This window comes from Lynx canadensis, chromosome B2 (genome assembly GCF_007474595.2).
Source record: "Lynx canadensis isolate LIC74 chromosome B2, mLynCan4.pri.v2, whole genome shotgun sequence".
Taxonomy (NCBI): domain Eukaryota; kingdom Metazoa; phylum Chordata; class Mammalia; order Carnivora; family Felidae; genus Lynx; species Lynx canadensis.
In genome coordinates, this window is record NC_044307.1 from 54,205,159 (window position 1) to 54,223,684 (window position 18,526).

Sequence of the window (18,526 nt, forward strand, 5' to 3'; positions counted from 1 at the left end):
TTACTTGTTCCATTGAGCTATCTCCTGAAGTCACTCGTTTTGACCCTGAAATACTTTCCAGATGTTCTGGGATATCACTGCATAGCTCCCCCAGCTTCTCATCACTCGGCAATGCCGATGCACACGCAGTCGGGTTTTCAAGTCCGGTATCTTTTAGGTTTTGTAAATTACGGGAACAGTGGTTTCCTTCTTCACCTTTAAGTTCATCAAGAATGTGTGACTTTTCATCCACAACCTCAGAAGCAGTGGATGATTTTTGATTCAGGTCTCTGACCTGTTCTACTTTCTCTGAATATGTGTCAGCGAGCAGCTTATAGAAAATATTTTCAAGTTGCAATGGAAGTACTTTGGATGTAATACCTCTTTTCTCGAGCTCATACTCCATCTGGGTTAATTCTTTCATCAATTCAAATGCTCCAGTAATTTTCTGGCTATACTCATTCTGCTTAAGTATATTAAGGAGAAACTCAGACTTAAGATCGGCAATACAGAATGGATCATCTCTACTCTCTGCTTTTAGTTCTGGTGAGTTATTCATGGGGGAAACTCTAGAACAGTCACCAATTTTAGAATCACTGGGCACACTAGATGCTTCTTTTGCCAACTGTAATGTGTTTACCCTTTTAATTAAGCTTTGAATTAAAATTTCAGTGTCTGAACAGACTGGAGATTCTCCAACTTCTTGAGGATTCATAGGACCTTCTTCCAATCTACTTTCTACACCCTCAACAAATACTTGAGATGACTCAGGAATGTGAACCTCCTTTTCTTGGAGTCCTAGAGACAAAGCTTGTTCTTTTTGCTGCCGTTGCTCAATTGCTTCCATCTTACCGTGAATTTCTGAAAATAAGTAGTCCGTGCTTAAAGGGCTACTGGAGTTATCATTTCTTATCACATTTGTGCAGAGTTCTGGTGACACAAAATCAGTATTTTCCCCAAAGTCGTCCACGTTTTTAAGAGGGAAGATTGAAAGTGTGCTTTCATTCCTTTCTGGTGTGAAGTGACCAACTTCTGTTCCCCCTTCTGAGGCACTTTTGTTACTACAAAGATCATTCTGTTGCGCCGTCTCATTTAGAGGTGAGACTTCCTGGGTAAGAGCTGTCTTCTCTTTTGCATTATTTATTCCGAACTGTATGTCTTCTTTCACAGCAAGGGAAGCCATTAGAACACAGCTTGGTATATCTCCATTTGGTTTCAATACATCTTTTGCTTTTACATCTTTGGCACGATGTTTTAAATATGTGAACAGGTCAGATTCTTTGTCAGGTCCATCAGTGAATGAATCTTTCTCAGTATCTGTATTCCCTTCAGACAATGGAATGTCTGAAAGAATGTCATCACTGATCACTTTGGAAATTGAGGATTCAAATATCTCTTCAAGATTCTCAAACTGAACAGGACTTTTGCTGACCACTGTTTGTAGATTCTGTGGTTCATCTGCAAGAGTTACAGTTGTTTTTCTCAGGCTTCCTTTCACATTATGTTCTTCACTATCTGTGACTGGTGGAAATGGAAATTGATCATTCACTAAATCAAGATTCTTCCTTGTACTTTCACCAGGCAGAGTTCTGAGAGACCTACTCTCTTCTTCTAGCCCTTCTCTAAGCACATCTCCTTTACCTGAGCACATTTTATGAACATATGTTTCATCTTCTACTAGTATACCATTTTGGTCACTGTTCTTTTTAACTAGGCCTCTTTCAGGTACTTGATGATCTTTGGCACTTACACAGGCTACGGATGACAAATGGCTTTCCTCAGCAGGTTTTCCTGTTAAATCAGGCTCAGGACAAATGATTTTATCAAAAGGAGAGGAGTCTTGAACTGTCACATTCTCAAAATACTGATCTCCACCTTTCACAGTGTCAGTAGACTCTGGCTCTTGAATCAACTGAAACTTTACATTCATGGGATCCTTATCTACTTCAGAAGTCGAACAGGTATTAGTATTATTTAAAACACCTACAGAGCCAGAGGTGTTTTCTGATTCAGTGTCTTTAGTGATAGTTAGCAATATATCCTTAAGAGCCATGTCATGATTCAACAGGTCTTCTTTGCTTTTTCCAACAGCCTCGGGTGTACATTCTGGAAGGTTGCTTCTTTCAGTAACTAAGCTATTTTTACTAGTTGATTCTAGTTGTAAAACATTTATACTTTGCTGTTTTTCTGAACAACTGTAGTTGTGTGCTTTATCCGGGAGAATTACTTTAGTAACACTTTGATTTTCACGACCGTTTTCCTTTTCACTTACTGTGGTGGCACGCAGCTGGCTATTCATACCCTCATCTTGGTATGGGGGCTTTCCATTTTCACCTTCTACTCCTTCTTCACTGTCACCATCATCATCATCAGAATTGTCATCATCAACCTGATCATTACTGTCACATACATAATACCCATAACTTTCTTCACTTTGCACAGAATCTAAATGCTCAGTATCAGATTTAAATTCTTGTTCAGCTATATGTTCTTCTTGTCTCCTTCTCCAACACCCAGTGTCATCAAATGTTAGAGAAGCAGTGAAGCTCTTTTTTCCCTCTACAATTTCATAATCAGCCAATGAGTCACACTCATCACCTTCAAGGCTGTTTGCGCTTTCACTTTCTGATACGGTTTCCAGCAACTGTCCATTGTCCTTGTCTGAGTCAGCTGAATTTGAGCGTACTCTTTCACCAGAATCGAATTCAGCTTTCTCAGTACCTGGGAGAAAACCCTGAGGAGACCGTGTGTCTTCCCTCACACTTAAGCTATCAACCAGTGCTCCCTGGGTCACCACAGAATTTTCAATCTCTTTTGAAACATCATAAAAAACATCACCAGGAGGAGCAGCCCCATCATTTTCCTCTTGCAGTGTGGCATAGTCCTCAGGCTGTAGACAATCACAATCATCACCTTCAAGAAGCAGAGAATCATGGTCGTCGTCTTCAAACAAGGGGGTATCATAAAAATCATCATCACTATCTGTGTCTGTTTCTGTCACACTGTGCTGATCATCCAGCAGTGACGTCTCATAGTCACCGGCGCAGATAGTTTCTTCAAGCAGCGATGTACCACAGATACGAGATGGGTTGGCATTATCAGTGTCACCCTGTGGAGTTGTGGCACAGGAGTACTCTTCCACTTGGGACTCATTTTTCCCGGCTTCAGGTTTCTGCTGAGAAGCAGCGTGCGGTTCTTCATCCTCACCATAAATATCTGAATTATATTTATCATTGTGAGATGGTACCTGAGGATCACTGTCACCTATATTTAAAGGATTTTGTTGACAGTGTTCTCCCTGTAAACTGATATTGATAGCTGCAATTCCCAGAAACTGGTCTTGAAACTTTTCTCCCATTCTTTGACCCGATAACATGGTTTGGTCACTGAATGACAAAGTAGAGTCTTTACATTTGTTTCCATGGCTCTCTGTGGTATGTAAATCATTAAGACTTTCCTGATCATTCCTCAGTTTATCATGACTTAGCAAGGCACTCAGCCTGGGAGAATAGTCAAAGGTTGTCAAATCCCTGCTTATATTATCTTCATTCTCTTTTTCATTCAAATCACTGGTTCTACTAGTTTTTGATTTCATAATAGGATTTGTTATCGAGTCACTTGCAAAGTTTTGAGTATGTTTAGAATGACTACATTCACCTGCATCTTCATTTATTCCAACTTGACTTTGATTTTCACAGTTTTTGTTTTCAGAGTCTTGTCTAAGCATGCTAACTGGTACAAGTCCAGGCTGTGTTAAACACGATACAGAATTGGGAACACGCACACTGGATGAATTCTTAACTTTATGATCAGTTGCTACTATATTTGCCAGGTTTTCTGACTGATGAAATTCACTACTGGTAATGTTATTTCCCATTTCATTAAACTCTTCATCTACGGCATTCTTTCTCTCCTCAGGGATTTCTTTACACTTAGGTTCTCTGCAATAACATTTATCAAAACTAGTCAGTGAAGCTACACTGTCATCCCTTCCTCTACTTGGAGCATTATTCAGAAATACACCAGGGAGTCCTAAGACATCAAGACATTCTTTTACGGGTGTGTCCTCAAACTCGGCACTAGAGCCTTCCAGTAGCATACCAACAGCTTCATTCAAGTCTCCATCGTATAACAAAAGCCTCTGCCCTGTGTTTGCATCCATATAGCTATTTATCATCAAATAAGACAGGAATAATTTTTTAGTTTGTTCCGAGCTCTGAGTTGCCACTGGCTCTTCTCCATCAAAAACATCCTCTTCTTGCCTGTAATCATGGACTGTGGATGGTTGGAATTTACAAAAAGAGAGCCATCTTCTGGCATTTTTACAAGCTTCTAAATCTCCCAAATCTGGCATTTTATCAGGAAGTACTATACTTTTTAAAATCGATGCCGTGTTATTATCTATAATTCCCAGCTGCTTAGCAACATCCAAACCAATGACTTGAGAAGTTTCTGGAATATAAAGAGCAGCTATTTTCTGCCTGCCATTCAGGATTTTGTATGCCAATTCATTTGTAATCAATTCTTGCTGCAAGGAAGAAGATGTAGGAAATATTTCACCAGAGTGAGGCCAGATGAGTCCCACATAGCCTCGCTGAGCCTCTAGTACCAAAAGAGCACTGCTCGAAGTTATGAGATCACACTGGACTGCTTCATCCACGGTTAAACGTTTAGCAGGATTTGAGTGGATGATTCCACCTGTTTGAACCTGATATGTGAGAATACTGTTAGCCGTGTCTCTGTCAATCACCCCTTCCATCAAAGCTTCTTCAACAGTCATTCTCTGACCAGAATTGCAATTGATCAGACCTCCAGAAAGCAGCTGTGCACCTAATAACCTAAACATGGTTTCCCGGTCTATGAGACCTTCATGAGCCGCCCTTAAAATGCTTATGTTTCTTCCACATTTTAATGTTATTCTACCTCCTTCTTGTGGTCTCACAGGTAGAAGCCGCATCCCAGTGTTTTCCTGTAAAATACTTCTCTGTATAATATCTACTAAAGACACCTTCTCAGCGGTGCAGGGGTCAATAAGATCCTTACACATATTTTGCCTCTCCAGGACTTTAGAAAATAACGCTGAAGAAACCAAGTTCTGTTGGAAAGCCTTCTGTAGGGTCAGCTGTTCTCCGGTGGCTGGAATAACTAGAAAGCCAGTGGAAAGTAGTATCTCAAGCACTCTGATGGCCATAGATTCTGATATCATGCCTTGAGCCAAAGCTTCCAGCACTGGAATTGTGGTAGATGACATGGTGGAAATGATCTCCTTTGCTTGATTTAGTTCTTTGAGTTGGCATAAAACTTGTTCATCAATAAGGCCATGACTTTCGGCATCTTGGAGGTCAAAGCATTTTCTTAATTCTGGTGAAATCAGACCAGAAATCATCAGCTGTGTCTCAAGCAACCTGATTCCTGTGTCATAGTCAATAAGGCCTCTTAAAACTGCCTGAAAGACTGACAGGACTTCTCCAGTTGTCTCATCAATGGTGCCTGCAATCACTTTAGCCAGCTGAAAGGAAAATACAAAATTCTCAGGTCAGTGTGTGAGCCAAGGGTGGGCAGAATTTCATGAAACTTAGTTGGCATTTTTTTTAAATAAATAATACACTTCAACATGAAAATCCTCTACTTACCAAGGCGCAGCAATGCTGTGAATGTTAGGCAGCTCAAATGCACAAGTGATCTATGTCAGTGATCTATTCAACAGCACAGGATGTGATAAAAGCTTTGAAAACAACATGCATCTGTGAATTGAAAACTTAATATTGTGTACATTAACAAGGTTAGTGAGGACACAACAGAGTAAATGATGATAGTGAGAAAACAGAACACATACCTAAGAAGGCAAATCATGCTCTCTGCAACTGGGTGAGATTAGTCGACTGACATGAAAGAGAGTATCAAACCCCATGCTATTGATGTTTACAGCATACAGACCTTGTTCGCAGACAGTAAAAATGAACCAGAAAAATTGTTACATACCCCCAAAATGTGACAAGTAGTGTGTAAAGTATTCCAGGGAGTAAGGAAATTGAATATAAAGATAACTTTTTCAATACTGAATATTGTGTTGCAAATTGTGAATATGTATTGTCACGTTTCAAAAGTTTAAGGACATGCCAAATTTTAAGCGATTTCTGTTATATTGTAAGAAGATGCTAGGGCATCCTCACCATGGCAAATGGCCCAGTTTCGCTCAAATAAATCTCATGGTTATCTCTAAAAATCAAAAAAGTTCCTAACATCTAATGTCATCTTTAGAGATGACTCAAGGTTACTTTATACATAGTAAAATACCTAATATAGCAGACGAATGGCTTTTAAAGAGAAGAGTTAGAAAAATGAATGATTCTTTTCTTTTACCATGCAAGGCAGAGATTAAGATGTCACAGAAACTGATGACGGCAAGTGTAGGACTGCATTTAATACACAACACTGACATCTCTAAATAGTTAGATAAATTCCATCCATGTTTTTTCCATGTACACAAATTCAAGGTCATTTTTTCCTCATTGACATATATTTCTACAACCATGCAGTAAAGCTAAGAATCTTGAAAAAGCATCGTGTTTTAAAAAAATTATATTACCTTCTCCTCTACCTTTGTATCTCCTAAGGTTTGTGATTCTTGTAGTTGTTTCAGAGATTCACTGAAGAATGAATTATAACTTTCTTGAAGAGATTTCACTTGTTTTTCCAATTCATTTCTTTCTTCATCTGTCATTCTAAAATAACCAGAAAGTATGAAAAAGGAATGCAAGGCTTCAAGTGATGAAGACGACATATTAGGCTCAATGATTTTGCAAAGTAGAATCCTTTTCTAAATAAGCACGTGGTCATAAAATAAACCCTCAGATACAGATTGCTCAAGTCTCAGAATGACTGTGTATGAAAATTAAGAATGGCCCTTACACATCCAGGAATCCTTCTCTTGCCTGAGAAACAGACTGGAGGAAAGGATATGAATTAATAGATCAGCACTTCTCCAGCATATACACATTCCTAAAATAACAATTGCTGTTATCCGACAGAGGGAAATATCCTACTGTTAGTTTAACACAGAAACGGGACAGAAAGATACCATTACTCAAGATGAAACTTGTTCAGGCTGAAGTATGAATAAAGATAAAAAATTTACAAGGAGATTAACCTGATTCTCTAAGGTACAATACAAAGTCATTGTGGAATGATCCTGGGGACAGCCCCAAAAAGGATTTAAGAAAAGGGTAGATTTCTTCCCTGCCTGAGGCACTAGCTGAAATAAATGAAGTGCTCTTTTGGAAAAAGTGGGACCAAACTATGCAAAATCAGGTTGCTGCAAGTCTCAGCAAAGAAAGTGAACAATATATCCACACACATTTTCCGAAAAGTAAAGTCACAGAGAATACTACTTAGAATTACTCTTGCCTTAGAATCTTTACTACTCACTAGCTACTGATCTTTAATCTCCCTGAACTCATTTTCTTCTCACTAATATCTGGGAATAATAGGTACATTTCAGGGTTTTGGTAAACATTAGACGTGACTAAAAGTGACAATTAAATTGCTAACTTTATAGTTGTATGTTATTATATTAAGTAAATTTCTAATTGGCTTCCATTTTTTAAATCTCAGTTAAAATTTATCAGCTTTTGCTTTGTTGAACATTAACATCACTTCTCTATTTTGAATAAAAGAGCTAATAAAAACCAACATACTTGTCTCCATGTTTTGCCAAAAACAGCTGCATGGTTTGAAGTGCTTCAGATAATTGTTCCTTCTTGGTTGATATTTCTTCACTGGAAGTCTGCAAGGTTAAGAAAACATGCTCAAACTCTCCCCCTCATCAAGACTAGAAAATAGGAATTTTTAAACATTAATCAAGTTTTAATTAAGATCCAAATGAAGGGAATACTTTCTGGGTGGCACAAGTCAATAACCGATCAGTGATTACCAGTGTACAGGCCTGAATAAGAAGAGTACTTTATTTAGAATGCCAATTAGGGAAGTCTCTCTCTCTAACCAATGCCATCATTTTCATAGGCAATAATACTACTACATCATATGGCTGTCGCATTTGTCACAGCCCAACAGTGAATAAAGGTTGCCTTAACATCCCAAGTGGCCAGAGATTTTTCACTGGCCCAACGTCATCCTTGCATCAAAAAGATACATGAACGTGAAACACTACTCCAAAAGAGTGTCTTCTTTCTCCCATGCTCTTGTATACCCTGCTCTTTTTGAAAAAATTATGGTGAAAGCATTAATCTGTAGATCTGCAGACCAAGATTAAATATTTTCGATTTCTAAACTTCACAAAATTCATCTATGACAGAGGAATAAAATTTATCTGTTTAGGGAAAAGCAAGAAGTTGTAACATTTTTTCCCAATTACGCAGTGTATTACTTCTGAATACTTTCAGAAATGGACTGCCACTCTTTTAAACAAGCAGAAATGAGAGGAAATGATGGACAAATGAAAAGTCTATTTTCTCCCAATGTACTCTATTCAGAACAAAGTCAACTTAAAGTCTGTTTTTTTCATGATTACAGGTAATCATGAGGCCATACTCATTTTTAATACACACATTTATTACTCACATCAAATTTCCTTAAATTTCACCTGACACAAAGGCAATCTTTACTAGAGATGTAGGATTTAGGGCATGATCTGCATTTAAAAAGTGTCTACTAGATCTAGTAAAACGAATTTAGTGAAGTTTTGGGCAATTTAAAAGTGCAGAAAAAGAAAATACCAAGGTTTATCATCCACATTTCTCAAAAGAAACTTGTTCCCCCAAGAAATCCTTGCTAAGGTTTATGTTCATATTTTAGTTCTTTCTCTGATAGGGGGGAAAAGGAGAAAATAGTTTAAGCTAAATATTTGTATAAAGTTGCTTTGATGGTTTGGGGTTTCAGACACAAAATGTAATTGCTTGCCAATTTCTGATTTCTTCCACACTAATATGAAATACAGTATGTAAGACTATGAGCTAATATGGCTTTATTTCAGTTGAATACTAATCCAAGTATATACTTGGGTCTATATACTTCTCTAAGGGGAACCCCAGATAAGTTACATCTGCCCTCATATCACAGGCAAAATTAGACAAGACACTGAAGTTTTCTATTTAATTATGTCAATAATGTCTGTTTCAACTGATGACAACTGAACACTGATGCAAAGCTAGAAGAGGAAGCTAATGAGAGCCCCATCATTTCCTAGGGTCAGGCAGCGGCAGGAGGGCAAGTTGAGAAAAATGCTGCTTAACTTAGTGGAAACTTATTATTTTTTTTAAATACAGCCTCAATTCTGGTGTCAAGGCCAGCATCATCAACACTGGACCTTAGCTATCGATGCCCTGAGAGATTCAAGTAGCACCTTCCAACGGCCATCACGGAGCACTAACATCTCACAAGCTGCAGCTATCCAACTAGTGCTGAGCAGCTGGAGAATACAGCCCACAGCACAAAAGAATTCATTTAGGTGCGGGAAATAATCTAGAATTTCCAGTGACTGACTATAGAGAACACTTCTTTGTAAAATACAAAGCACAGCTAAATTAAATCCTCAAAAATGTTGATATCCTAGTTTGTATTCATTGTTCCTGAACCTTTTTGTTAACCTTTGTGAGAACGAGACCATATCTTTATGATAAGGAGTGCATGGATTTAATCTGGGCACAAAATAGGATGACTCTGCTCCTTAGCGACTCTCTTCATTATAATCAAGAAGCAGATCTAACCATTAGAAGAAGCACTAATCGTAAGACTAATAGATGTAGTTCAGGCTTTGGAATCAGAGACACCTCTTCTGCTGCATACTGTAATTCCTTGGGCAAGTTTAACCTCTCTGGCCATCATTGTAATTGCCTATAAAATTGGGGAAAATTAAGGTAAAGAACTAAAGTGGTTTTTTTTAGTTTGACTGCTTCAACTCAGTAAATTCTACCATTATTATGATTAAACCAGAACCTCACTGAATACCTTTTGCTTAGAGAAGGGAGATTTTCCAGCCTTCTCGTCATCTCTCAATGTCTTGGTGATATTTGATACCCATTTCTGTAATTCTTTGGCTTTTTCAACATGTTCTTTCTTTTCTTCTTCCAGTGACTTCTGACAAGTGTGAGTGGTAAAAAAAAATATATTCCAGTAAATGATTGAGCTATGAAACTGACCTCTCCACAGAAAACAAGAATGTAGAAATATTTTTTCATCACACCAGGTTACTGAGTATTTTATTCATTTCCTTAACCATGTTTATCACACCACATAGCAGATGTACTTCCAAAATGTTTATGGTGGCAAAGGAAGCTGTGACATTCTATAATCATCAGTCTAAACTCCCAGCTGGTCTACCAATATGACAAATAAACTCAATTTTATTCATGAAGCACTAGAAGATCTTTGAATTGCTGCTGCCTTTGCATTCGCATTACAATCACAATTGTCTTCACAGAAAAGTATCAAACAAGTGAAAGCTGAAAGAGGTGTGAATGTGTACATACATATGAAAAATGCACAGAATGAAGAAAAATCTTTCCCCCTTTTCCAACACACAATGTTACTTTTAATTACAGAGTCCACCTGGAAATGGGAGATTGTGGTAAACATTTAATATGTAAAGAAAGTTACAATGTACAGAAAAATTAAAAACTTTTTCACTTTTCAAGGCCATCTGAAACACAATAGCTTCAGGGATGTGGGAACAAATTTACATCTTTCTCTTTGATTCTATGGTGCTTTTTGAGGTGCTCTTTCAATGAGTGTAATGGATCACTTAACAAATGGGAGCCCTAACCTCAGGCTGGATCTATTCAGTGAAGAGGAATTCTGAAGAAAGGATGCTATGAACTTGCTGGAGTTCATCAAGTTTACCCCATATTCTAGATAAAATACCTTTTGGGGGAGGGGGGCGGTAGACAAGACTAACCTAAAAGCCAAAGGAAACCATTTTGAAGAAGAGTAAATATTTTGTGACTCTCAATTTAAAAATTATTCTCTCTTCTGAACAGTCAGCCATTTCCAGCCCTCAAGAAATAAACATAAACAGCCCTTTTGAGTATGTGACATAGTTGCTAGACTGTCTATTTAACTCATGTCGTCATGCTCTGGACAGATATGAAGTAGACAGCATCACCCCCATGCACAGTTACTTAAACATGTGCTATTACGAAGAATAGTAAAGGCTAGAAATTCCTGTCATTAAAGGTTCAGATACTTCTAAGAGTTTAAGTCCTGTGTGGAAATCAAAATCAGCTTTTTCTAAAGCTTCTTTGTATGTCAACTTTCTTTTTGTTTGAGGGCATATTATATTTCTGACATGGGACTTTTGATCTTTGAGTTTCGTAGCAATGAAAACATCTATAATACCCACTTGCAGAGCCTCTTCTAGTGACAGCCGGGAATGAACCTGGGGCTCTATCAACCCCCCGGTCAAGTACTGGAATTCCAAACATCTCATTCCCATTTCCTTACTGATGATATTTGCATTCACAGCCTCCGCCACTGACATCACTTTGTTAGTGACGGGATGGCCGATCCCCGTGATTACTAAGTCACACTGTCGCAGCTGCTGGGCAAACCCCTCATCAACAAGGCCTCTGTGCAAAGCTTCTGCCACTCGGTACTTTTTGCCGGTGAGAGGATCAATTATGCCCCCTGTGCTGACTTGGGCTTCAAGGCATCTGAGGGCAGTAATCCGGTCGACCAAATTTCTGCGGGAGGCCTTTAGGACAGAGATCCTTTCCCCAGTAGTGGTCAGCCAGTACCCCGCAATAGGACTGTGCAAATCCTTCTTGGGAACCAGCCGGCTCAGCAGGGAGTCGGCAAGTTCTGTAAGTGTGATGAGCCCTTCCTGGTACTTTTTGACCAAGGCTTTGTCAACTGTTCCCTGCTCGATAGCCTCATTGATATTGAACTGTAATCCTGTTTTAGTATCGGTCAGCATATGAGAAGGATGCCCATAAGATTCAAAAAACGTGGCTTCCTTCCACTGATACTGTTGCCCTGAAAGCTCAAGATAGGTACTTTTGTCAATTAGGTTTCTCTGGAAAGCCTCATATGCAGTCAGTTCTGCTCCTGTTTTAATATCTACTACAGAAATCCTATGGGTCTTCCCTACATTGAGATTGGAAATGCTCCTCTCCCCAAAGGGAAACAAAAAGCACTGGCAATCTACATCAAACACACACATCCGCAGTAGTTCTGAGTAATAGAGAGCTTGCTTGTTATTGGGATTAGGAAAAACTCTCGTGTTGCTGGATGGCTCGTGTAAAAATTGGAGGATGGCATTATTTAACAAGCCTTGCTGCACAGCAACTTCGGGAGGAACGCGGATGCCTCTCACAGGGTCAATGACGCCCCCACTGGCAATCTGGGCCTCCAACATATGTTTACCTTTTTGTCTGTCAAGCATTCTATTTTCCATAGCTTGGAACACTGACAATGTCTTAGAAGAATATGAATACCCCAGGGCTGCCTTCTCTGCCTCAAGGAGTCTAATTTTGAATTCGGGGTCAATAACTCCTTCAAGGATCGCATCTTCAACAGAGTAGGTCTGACCTGAAATGGGATTGATGATAAAGCCTGTTGCGGCTTGAGCTTCTAAAAATGCTAAAGCCATCATTTTGTCTATTATGATGTTCTTGGCTGCCGAGGCAAATGAAATCTTTTCTTTTGTGGATTCTAGATAAAGCCCTGCAATTGAGGTGGCTCTCGTCAAAAACTTGCTAAGAGTTTTCTGAACTTCGCCAACGGTCTTGAGACCAAGTCGCAGCTGCTCTACTGTTTTCATGTCCAGAAGCTTAGCTTCAACCAACTGCCTGGCGGTCACAGTGTGCCGGAGACCTTGGAATTTAAATTCATCGTCCCTAACTGAACACACGTGATCGCCATCCGAATTCTGGAAGGTCTCTCGTTCTGAGCCTTTCTTAATAAACTCTCTCTGGAGTCCACTGGATGCTCTGCACCCTTCCAGCGTCCATTCTTCAGCACTGGGACCTGGGTTCTTTTCTTGTTTTAATGTGGTGACTTCTGTGTGCATATCATACTGCTTGCTCTTAGCTATCTGTAACAGGAATTCATGAGACGTTAAAGGCCATCTAAAGAACGTGACGTCACTTTACCCATCCTTAATCCAAATATACTTCCTACAATAACAAAAATAAGTAAAGAGAAGAAAATTTTCAAAACAAAGAGGGTTCAGGGACAAGTAATATTATTTTGAGAGTGTGAGGTTTACCTGGATGACAATAAAGGTGTTAAAATGGTATGTTTAGGGACACCTGGCTGGCTCAGTCAGTAGAGTGTGTGACTCTTGATCTTGGGGTTTTAAGTTCAAGCCCCACACTGGGTATAGAGATTACTTAAAAATAAAATCTTAAAAAAATGAAATGTTTAAAAAAGACGAAATGTGTCCCCAGAAACTGTTAGAAATTAAAGTGAACTTCTTGGTTTTCCTAGCTTTTAAAACAAACAAAAAAACATTCTTCAGGGGTGCCTGGGTGGCTCAGTCGTCCGACTCTTGTTTTCAGCTCAGGTCATGACCCCATGGTTCCAGAGGCTGAGCCCTGGGGCCGACTCTGTGCTGATAGCATGAAGCCTGATTGAAATTCTCTCTCTCCCCCTCTCTCTCTGCCCCTCCCCTGCTCACGCATGTGTGCACTTGCTCTCTTTCTCAACATAAACATTCAAGAAAAAAATGTCCATCAGAATATAATACCATAGATGTCACAGTATAACTATTACATCTGTGTATTTGATCTCAAACATTTAAAAACTAAAGAATGATAATTTGTAGTAAAGATTCAAGTCAATCACTAGAAAATGGTAGCATTAGTTTCTGCCAGAACTACAAAGGGCCAATCTTGCTCCATGTTATTAAAAAATTTAGTGTAGCAGAGAAAGAAAACACAAGAGGAAACTTGACATGAGGTAGCTGATAAGGTCTCAGAATCCAGAGTATACCTCTAAGGGGGCCAAAAGCTTCGCCAGGTCCATTGCACATTTGTCATCCTGATACCTAACCGGTGGCCTGGAATTGTACAGAGCTTCGTCTCTTATCTTCTCGATTTCTGACAGTTTTGTAATAGGGTTTGCCTCATCGAAAGTTATCTGTAATTCAGTGCTTGTCTGCGAAAAATACTCAGAGTAACACTGCTGGCTTTTCTCTTTCTCAAGCGGTGCCCCTGATGGCCAGAACTGGACTTCCTTTGGTATCTGGTCAACAACCCGATGTTGCCATTTTTCCTCTGATTGCTGTGACTCTCGCGTCCTTCTCAGCAATGGAGATCTGGTCGCTGGGCGAAGCTGCCCCGTGTTCCTACAGGACAGTTCTCCGGTGTGCTGACACTCCTTTACTGCCATCTCAAAATCCGGTTTGAAGGTACAGTCTTTGGCTGGGTTCTTTTTTTGGATTTCACACTGGAGCAAAACTAACTGATGCTCGTGTTCCTTTATCTGTTGATCCATCTTTTGCTTCAGGCGTTCAACTTCACGTTTCTGGGCTACCAGCTCATCCTCAAGTTTCCGGCACTTTTGGTAATGATTTGCTTCCACATTCTGCCCTCGTTGCATTTGCTCACGATACTGCTGAAGCTGTCTTTCAAGTTCTCTAATATTTGTCTCACACAGCTTGGCGTTCTCTTGAGCCCTGCAGTTTTCTTGCTGGAGAGACACAAAGTCAAGCTGGATGCCTGAGATATCCTTTTCAGTGATAACTTTGGAGTCCATTAACTTTTCCATCTTTTTCCGAAACTCCTCTGCTGAGCGTTTGAACTTGTCAGATTCTTCCTGAAACAGAAGCATCTTTCTGTGGGTCATCTGCTCCTCTATGGTCTTTAAGTGCAGCTCGTCTTGTACCTGTTTCAACCTGTTATTTAACTCCTGCACCTGAGCCTGCTGCAGCTGTACCTTCTGCTCCCCTCGTCGCTTCTCCTCTTTGGAAGCGGTCAGCTCTGCACTCAGGTTTCTAACCTCCTTCTCAGTATTCTGGATGATAATGTTCTGCTGGTCACACTTTTGCTTAAATTCACTGACTAAATTTTGACTTTTGGCCAGGTCTTCTTCGAGGCATTTAATTTTTCTATGGAAATCCTGTTCTGTTTTTGTCTGCTTATGCAAGTGTTCGTTTGTGTTGCGTAGCTGATCTCTAAAACCATCTGCCTGAATTTTCAGGGCCTCACATCTTTGCTGGATAGCCTGTTTCTCTAAAACCACGTTCGCCGATTCGGCCTGAATTCTCTGCATCGTTAACTTGGTTTCATTATTCTGCCTCGTGAGCTCATCGACCTTTTGTTTTAGTGTTTCTGCACACTCATTACTTTTCTTCAATTCTTCATTAAGCTTCTGGATCTTATCATTATTTTCTTTTTCAGCTTTAATGTTTTGGAGCAACTGTGCATGGCTTTTCTCAAACTGTTCTTTTAGATGATCCGACTTTCTCTGGCAGAATCGTACTCTTTCATTAGAGGATTCCTTCTCAGCCTGAAGAGAATTCACTTGTGAATTTAAATGCTGAATATCTCTCTCCGCTACAGCACGGGTCCTAGTGATCCTGTCTACTTCTCTTTGCAGCTTCCCTTTTTCCTGTTGAAGACATTCTAATTCCAGTTCATAATTGTGCTTTATTTTCTTAAGATCATTAGCTTCCTGCAAAACTTCTTCAGCTTTGTCTGTGGTTTGGTTCAACTGCCTACTAAGTTCTCTGAGCTGTTGAGAATACCCTTCCTCCACCTGATCCTTCCTTTCCAACTCTAACTTCAGGCACTTCAGCGTATTATTTGTTTCATCCAGTTTTTCTTTTAGCAAACGAGCCTTTTCCTCAGATGAAGTTTTTTCAAGTTGAAGGGCACTGAGTTCGTACTTCAGCTCTCTCATGTCTTTTTCGGCCTTTCTATTGGCGACAGTTAGCTCATCTACCTGCTGTTTGAGTTCTTCTGTTTTCTGTTTGTCTGCTGTTCCCCTGTATGACGTAGCCTGGGCGACTGCACAGGCAGGCGACGTGTTTTCTCTACACGAATACTGCATTTCAGTTATTCTTCTTCTCGCTTCCCGTTCAATTTTCTGCTTTTCTTTCAACTGTTCCTCTGCTATCTGTTTTTGAAATGTTAGGTCTTTTTCCATCTGCTTTATCAGCTTCAAGAGTTCCTCCTCGTTGTCTCTCTTTCTTCTCAATTCTTCCATCAATTTATTTTTTTGTTGTTCCAGGTCATTGAGACTCGAATCTTTTCTTTTAAGATGATCTTCCAGGGTCCTCCTGGTGAAGGTGTTCTCCTCTAACTGGTTCCGGAAGTTCAGGAGGTTTTCTTCCACCGCTGCCCTCTTGGCCTCGGCCTCCAGGGTGAGTCTTCGCACCCGCTCCAGCTCCCGTTCTGCAGCCTCCTTCTCCCTCACAATGGTCTCCAGCTCCCTGCGGTACTGCTTGGCCTCACTCTCGGCCCTGATTTTCTGCAGAGCAATGTCTTCTACGTTTCTCTGCTGCTTTCTCAATTCATTTTCTGCAGCCTCCTTGACCTTTGGAAGTTCTTCCTCTGCTCGAGACTTCTGCTTCTTTAGTTCAGCTACCATTCTCTCCAATTCACTTATCTTTCCCGTAAGTTTGCTATTCTCAATCATTGTTGCCTTTTGACGCTGAAGCAGATCTGAATATGCCCCATGTTCAGAAGTCTCCTTACACTTTTTAATCTACAAGAGATGTTTAAAAGTGTCAAAGTGTTCTATTCAAATTTATCCACAAAAACCTGAAGCGATGCTCATAAAAGTACTTATAAAAACAAGGGGAACAAATCGCAGAACAAGCACCACCACCACCACCACCACCACCTTCCAGAGAGGAAGCTTCAGAAAGCTGGCAATGGGAAAAGCGAAAAAAAAATCCTTCATGTCAGGGTTGCTAACCCAAAGAATCTTTTCTTTTCTCTCAAGAACAATTTCATTTTAAAAATTAGGTAGGCTCAAGATTTTACAGCAAGAAAGGAGGGACCTCACAAAACATACAGCATGACCCCAACCTTTTACAGATGAGGACACTGAGTTGCAGGGAGGTCAAATACTTTTGAAAACCCTCACAACAGGTGAGTGACAAAGTGGGAAGTAAGACTCACAACGGCGCCCTTTCAGCTTTCACTCACAACTTAGTCCTACAAGCTAAGAACATAAAGGAACCGAATGACAATTAAGAATTTAGTTTTCAATATGTCACCCAATGGAAATTTAAAATGATATTTACATCTCTCTGTTTTATGGTTAAAGAAACAAAATATGGGGTTTTGGTACTACTTTAAAGAGTCAAAACAAGAAATAATACCTAACATGGGGAAGGAGGAAAATTATATAAAAACTTATAATTTCTCAAGCCAAATTCCTTATTTGTTTATACTTGCCATATTATGACAGTTATAATAATCAGAGTTGCTAATGCAAAGGCAGCTACAGTCCCTTTAGAAAAGATGTGCTTCATATACTCACAGACTTTGTTGTTGTTGTTAATGACATGTCTCATATGAATCCACCTTGACAAGTACCTTTAGATACTCCATAAATATAAAGATATTTGTTAAATACAAATGCTTTTAAAAATATAATTAGGGAGTCAGCTCCAATGTATAGAATAAAAAAAAATTATTTTTCAAATGATAGAAGAATCAGTCTCAGCTAAGAGGAATACATTCTGCATTGACTACAGGACTACATAATCAGGGCTAGTATATAATTCCAATTTAATTTCTCTTCATTAATACCATAAGACTATTAGTTTCATATCACTAACTCAAAATTATCATAATTAGAAACAATTTAAACAGGAAAAGTGAAATTATTCTAGGTAGCAGATTTTTTTTTCTTTGAGAGGCTTTGCATTTTAAGAATTTAATTTACATCATAGACCACACATCTTATACCACTTCTTCTAATTTTTGATCCCCAATAATTTTGACAAGAATATCAGTTGTTTCCTGCTAACCTAAATATGGTTTCTCCTAATAAGAATATGAATATAAAAACAAATCTCATCACAACCTGCAAAAATTAGTGCTCTATTTTATTTTGTTATCAGGATCAACTGGTGACACTGAATCATGCTACCTGCTTAAATATCAAATTTTCAGTATTTTTTTTTTGAGGTGATTTCTGTTTTTTTTTTTTTTTTTATCTCAATTCCTTATCAAAATCTTTTAAAACTTAGCTGTTGCTAAGAGGTTTTAAGCTGTTTTTTTCTTCTGTCATGTTCTGAGGTTAGAAAAATGAAAAGTCAGAAAGGACATGCTGTCCTTTAATCCCATCAATTAATGCTTGATATGTTTTTCTCTCAACACAGATTAGAAAATCTCTTTATCCATCTAATACCCATTATACTCCACTAACATTTCTTTAATTGGGTTTCATCTTTTGAAATTAACTTGTATCCCTCTTTGATTTTATGTTTATTATTTAAAAAATTCTGCTATCAGACCAAGACATCCAATGTAAGTCTTTGCAGACTGTTTCCTGGGTCTGAAAACCAAACTATGTATCTTTTATAAGACACTGCATTAATATGATCCTTTACTGGTGAATTTTTAATCAGGAA

The 18,526-nt window shown here is 39.1% G+C and overlaps 1 protein-coding gene across 14 annotated transcripts in view; it reads right to left on the bottom strand.

Annotated features, from left to right (window-relative positions):
* The window catches only part of DST (dystonin), a 494,969-nt gene that overhangs the window by 136,942 nt on the left and 339,501 nt on the right, over positions 1–18,526 (bottom strand). For 8 of the 14 annotated variants that reach the window (XM_032593190.1, XM_032593189.1, XM_032593192.1 and 5 more), the window contains 4 exons: positions 9,946–10,074; positions 7,677–7,765; positions 6,569–6,704; positions 5–5,488 (listed from right to left, as the gene is read on the bottom strand). In XM_032593190.1, the coding sequence (XP_032449081.1) occupies positions 5–5,488; positions 6,569–6,704; positions 7,677–7,765; positions 9,946–10,074 (5,838 nt within the window). Of the gene's footprint in view, positions 1–4; positions 5,489–6,568; positions 6,705–7,676; positions 7,766–9,945; positions 10,075–10,179; positions 13,028–13,926; positions 16,645–18,526 lie in introns of those variants that run through there. The other 6 variants (XM_030315745.1, XM_030315748.1, XM_036064411.1 and 3 more) reach the window with 2 other exon arrangements.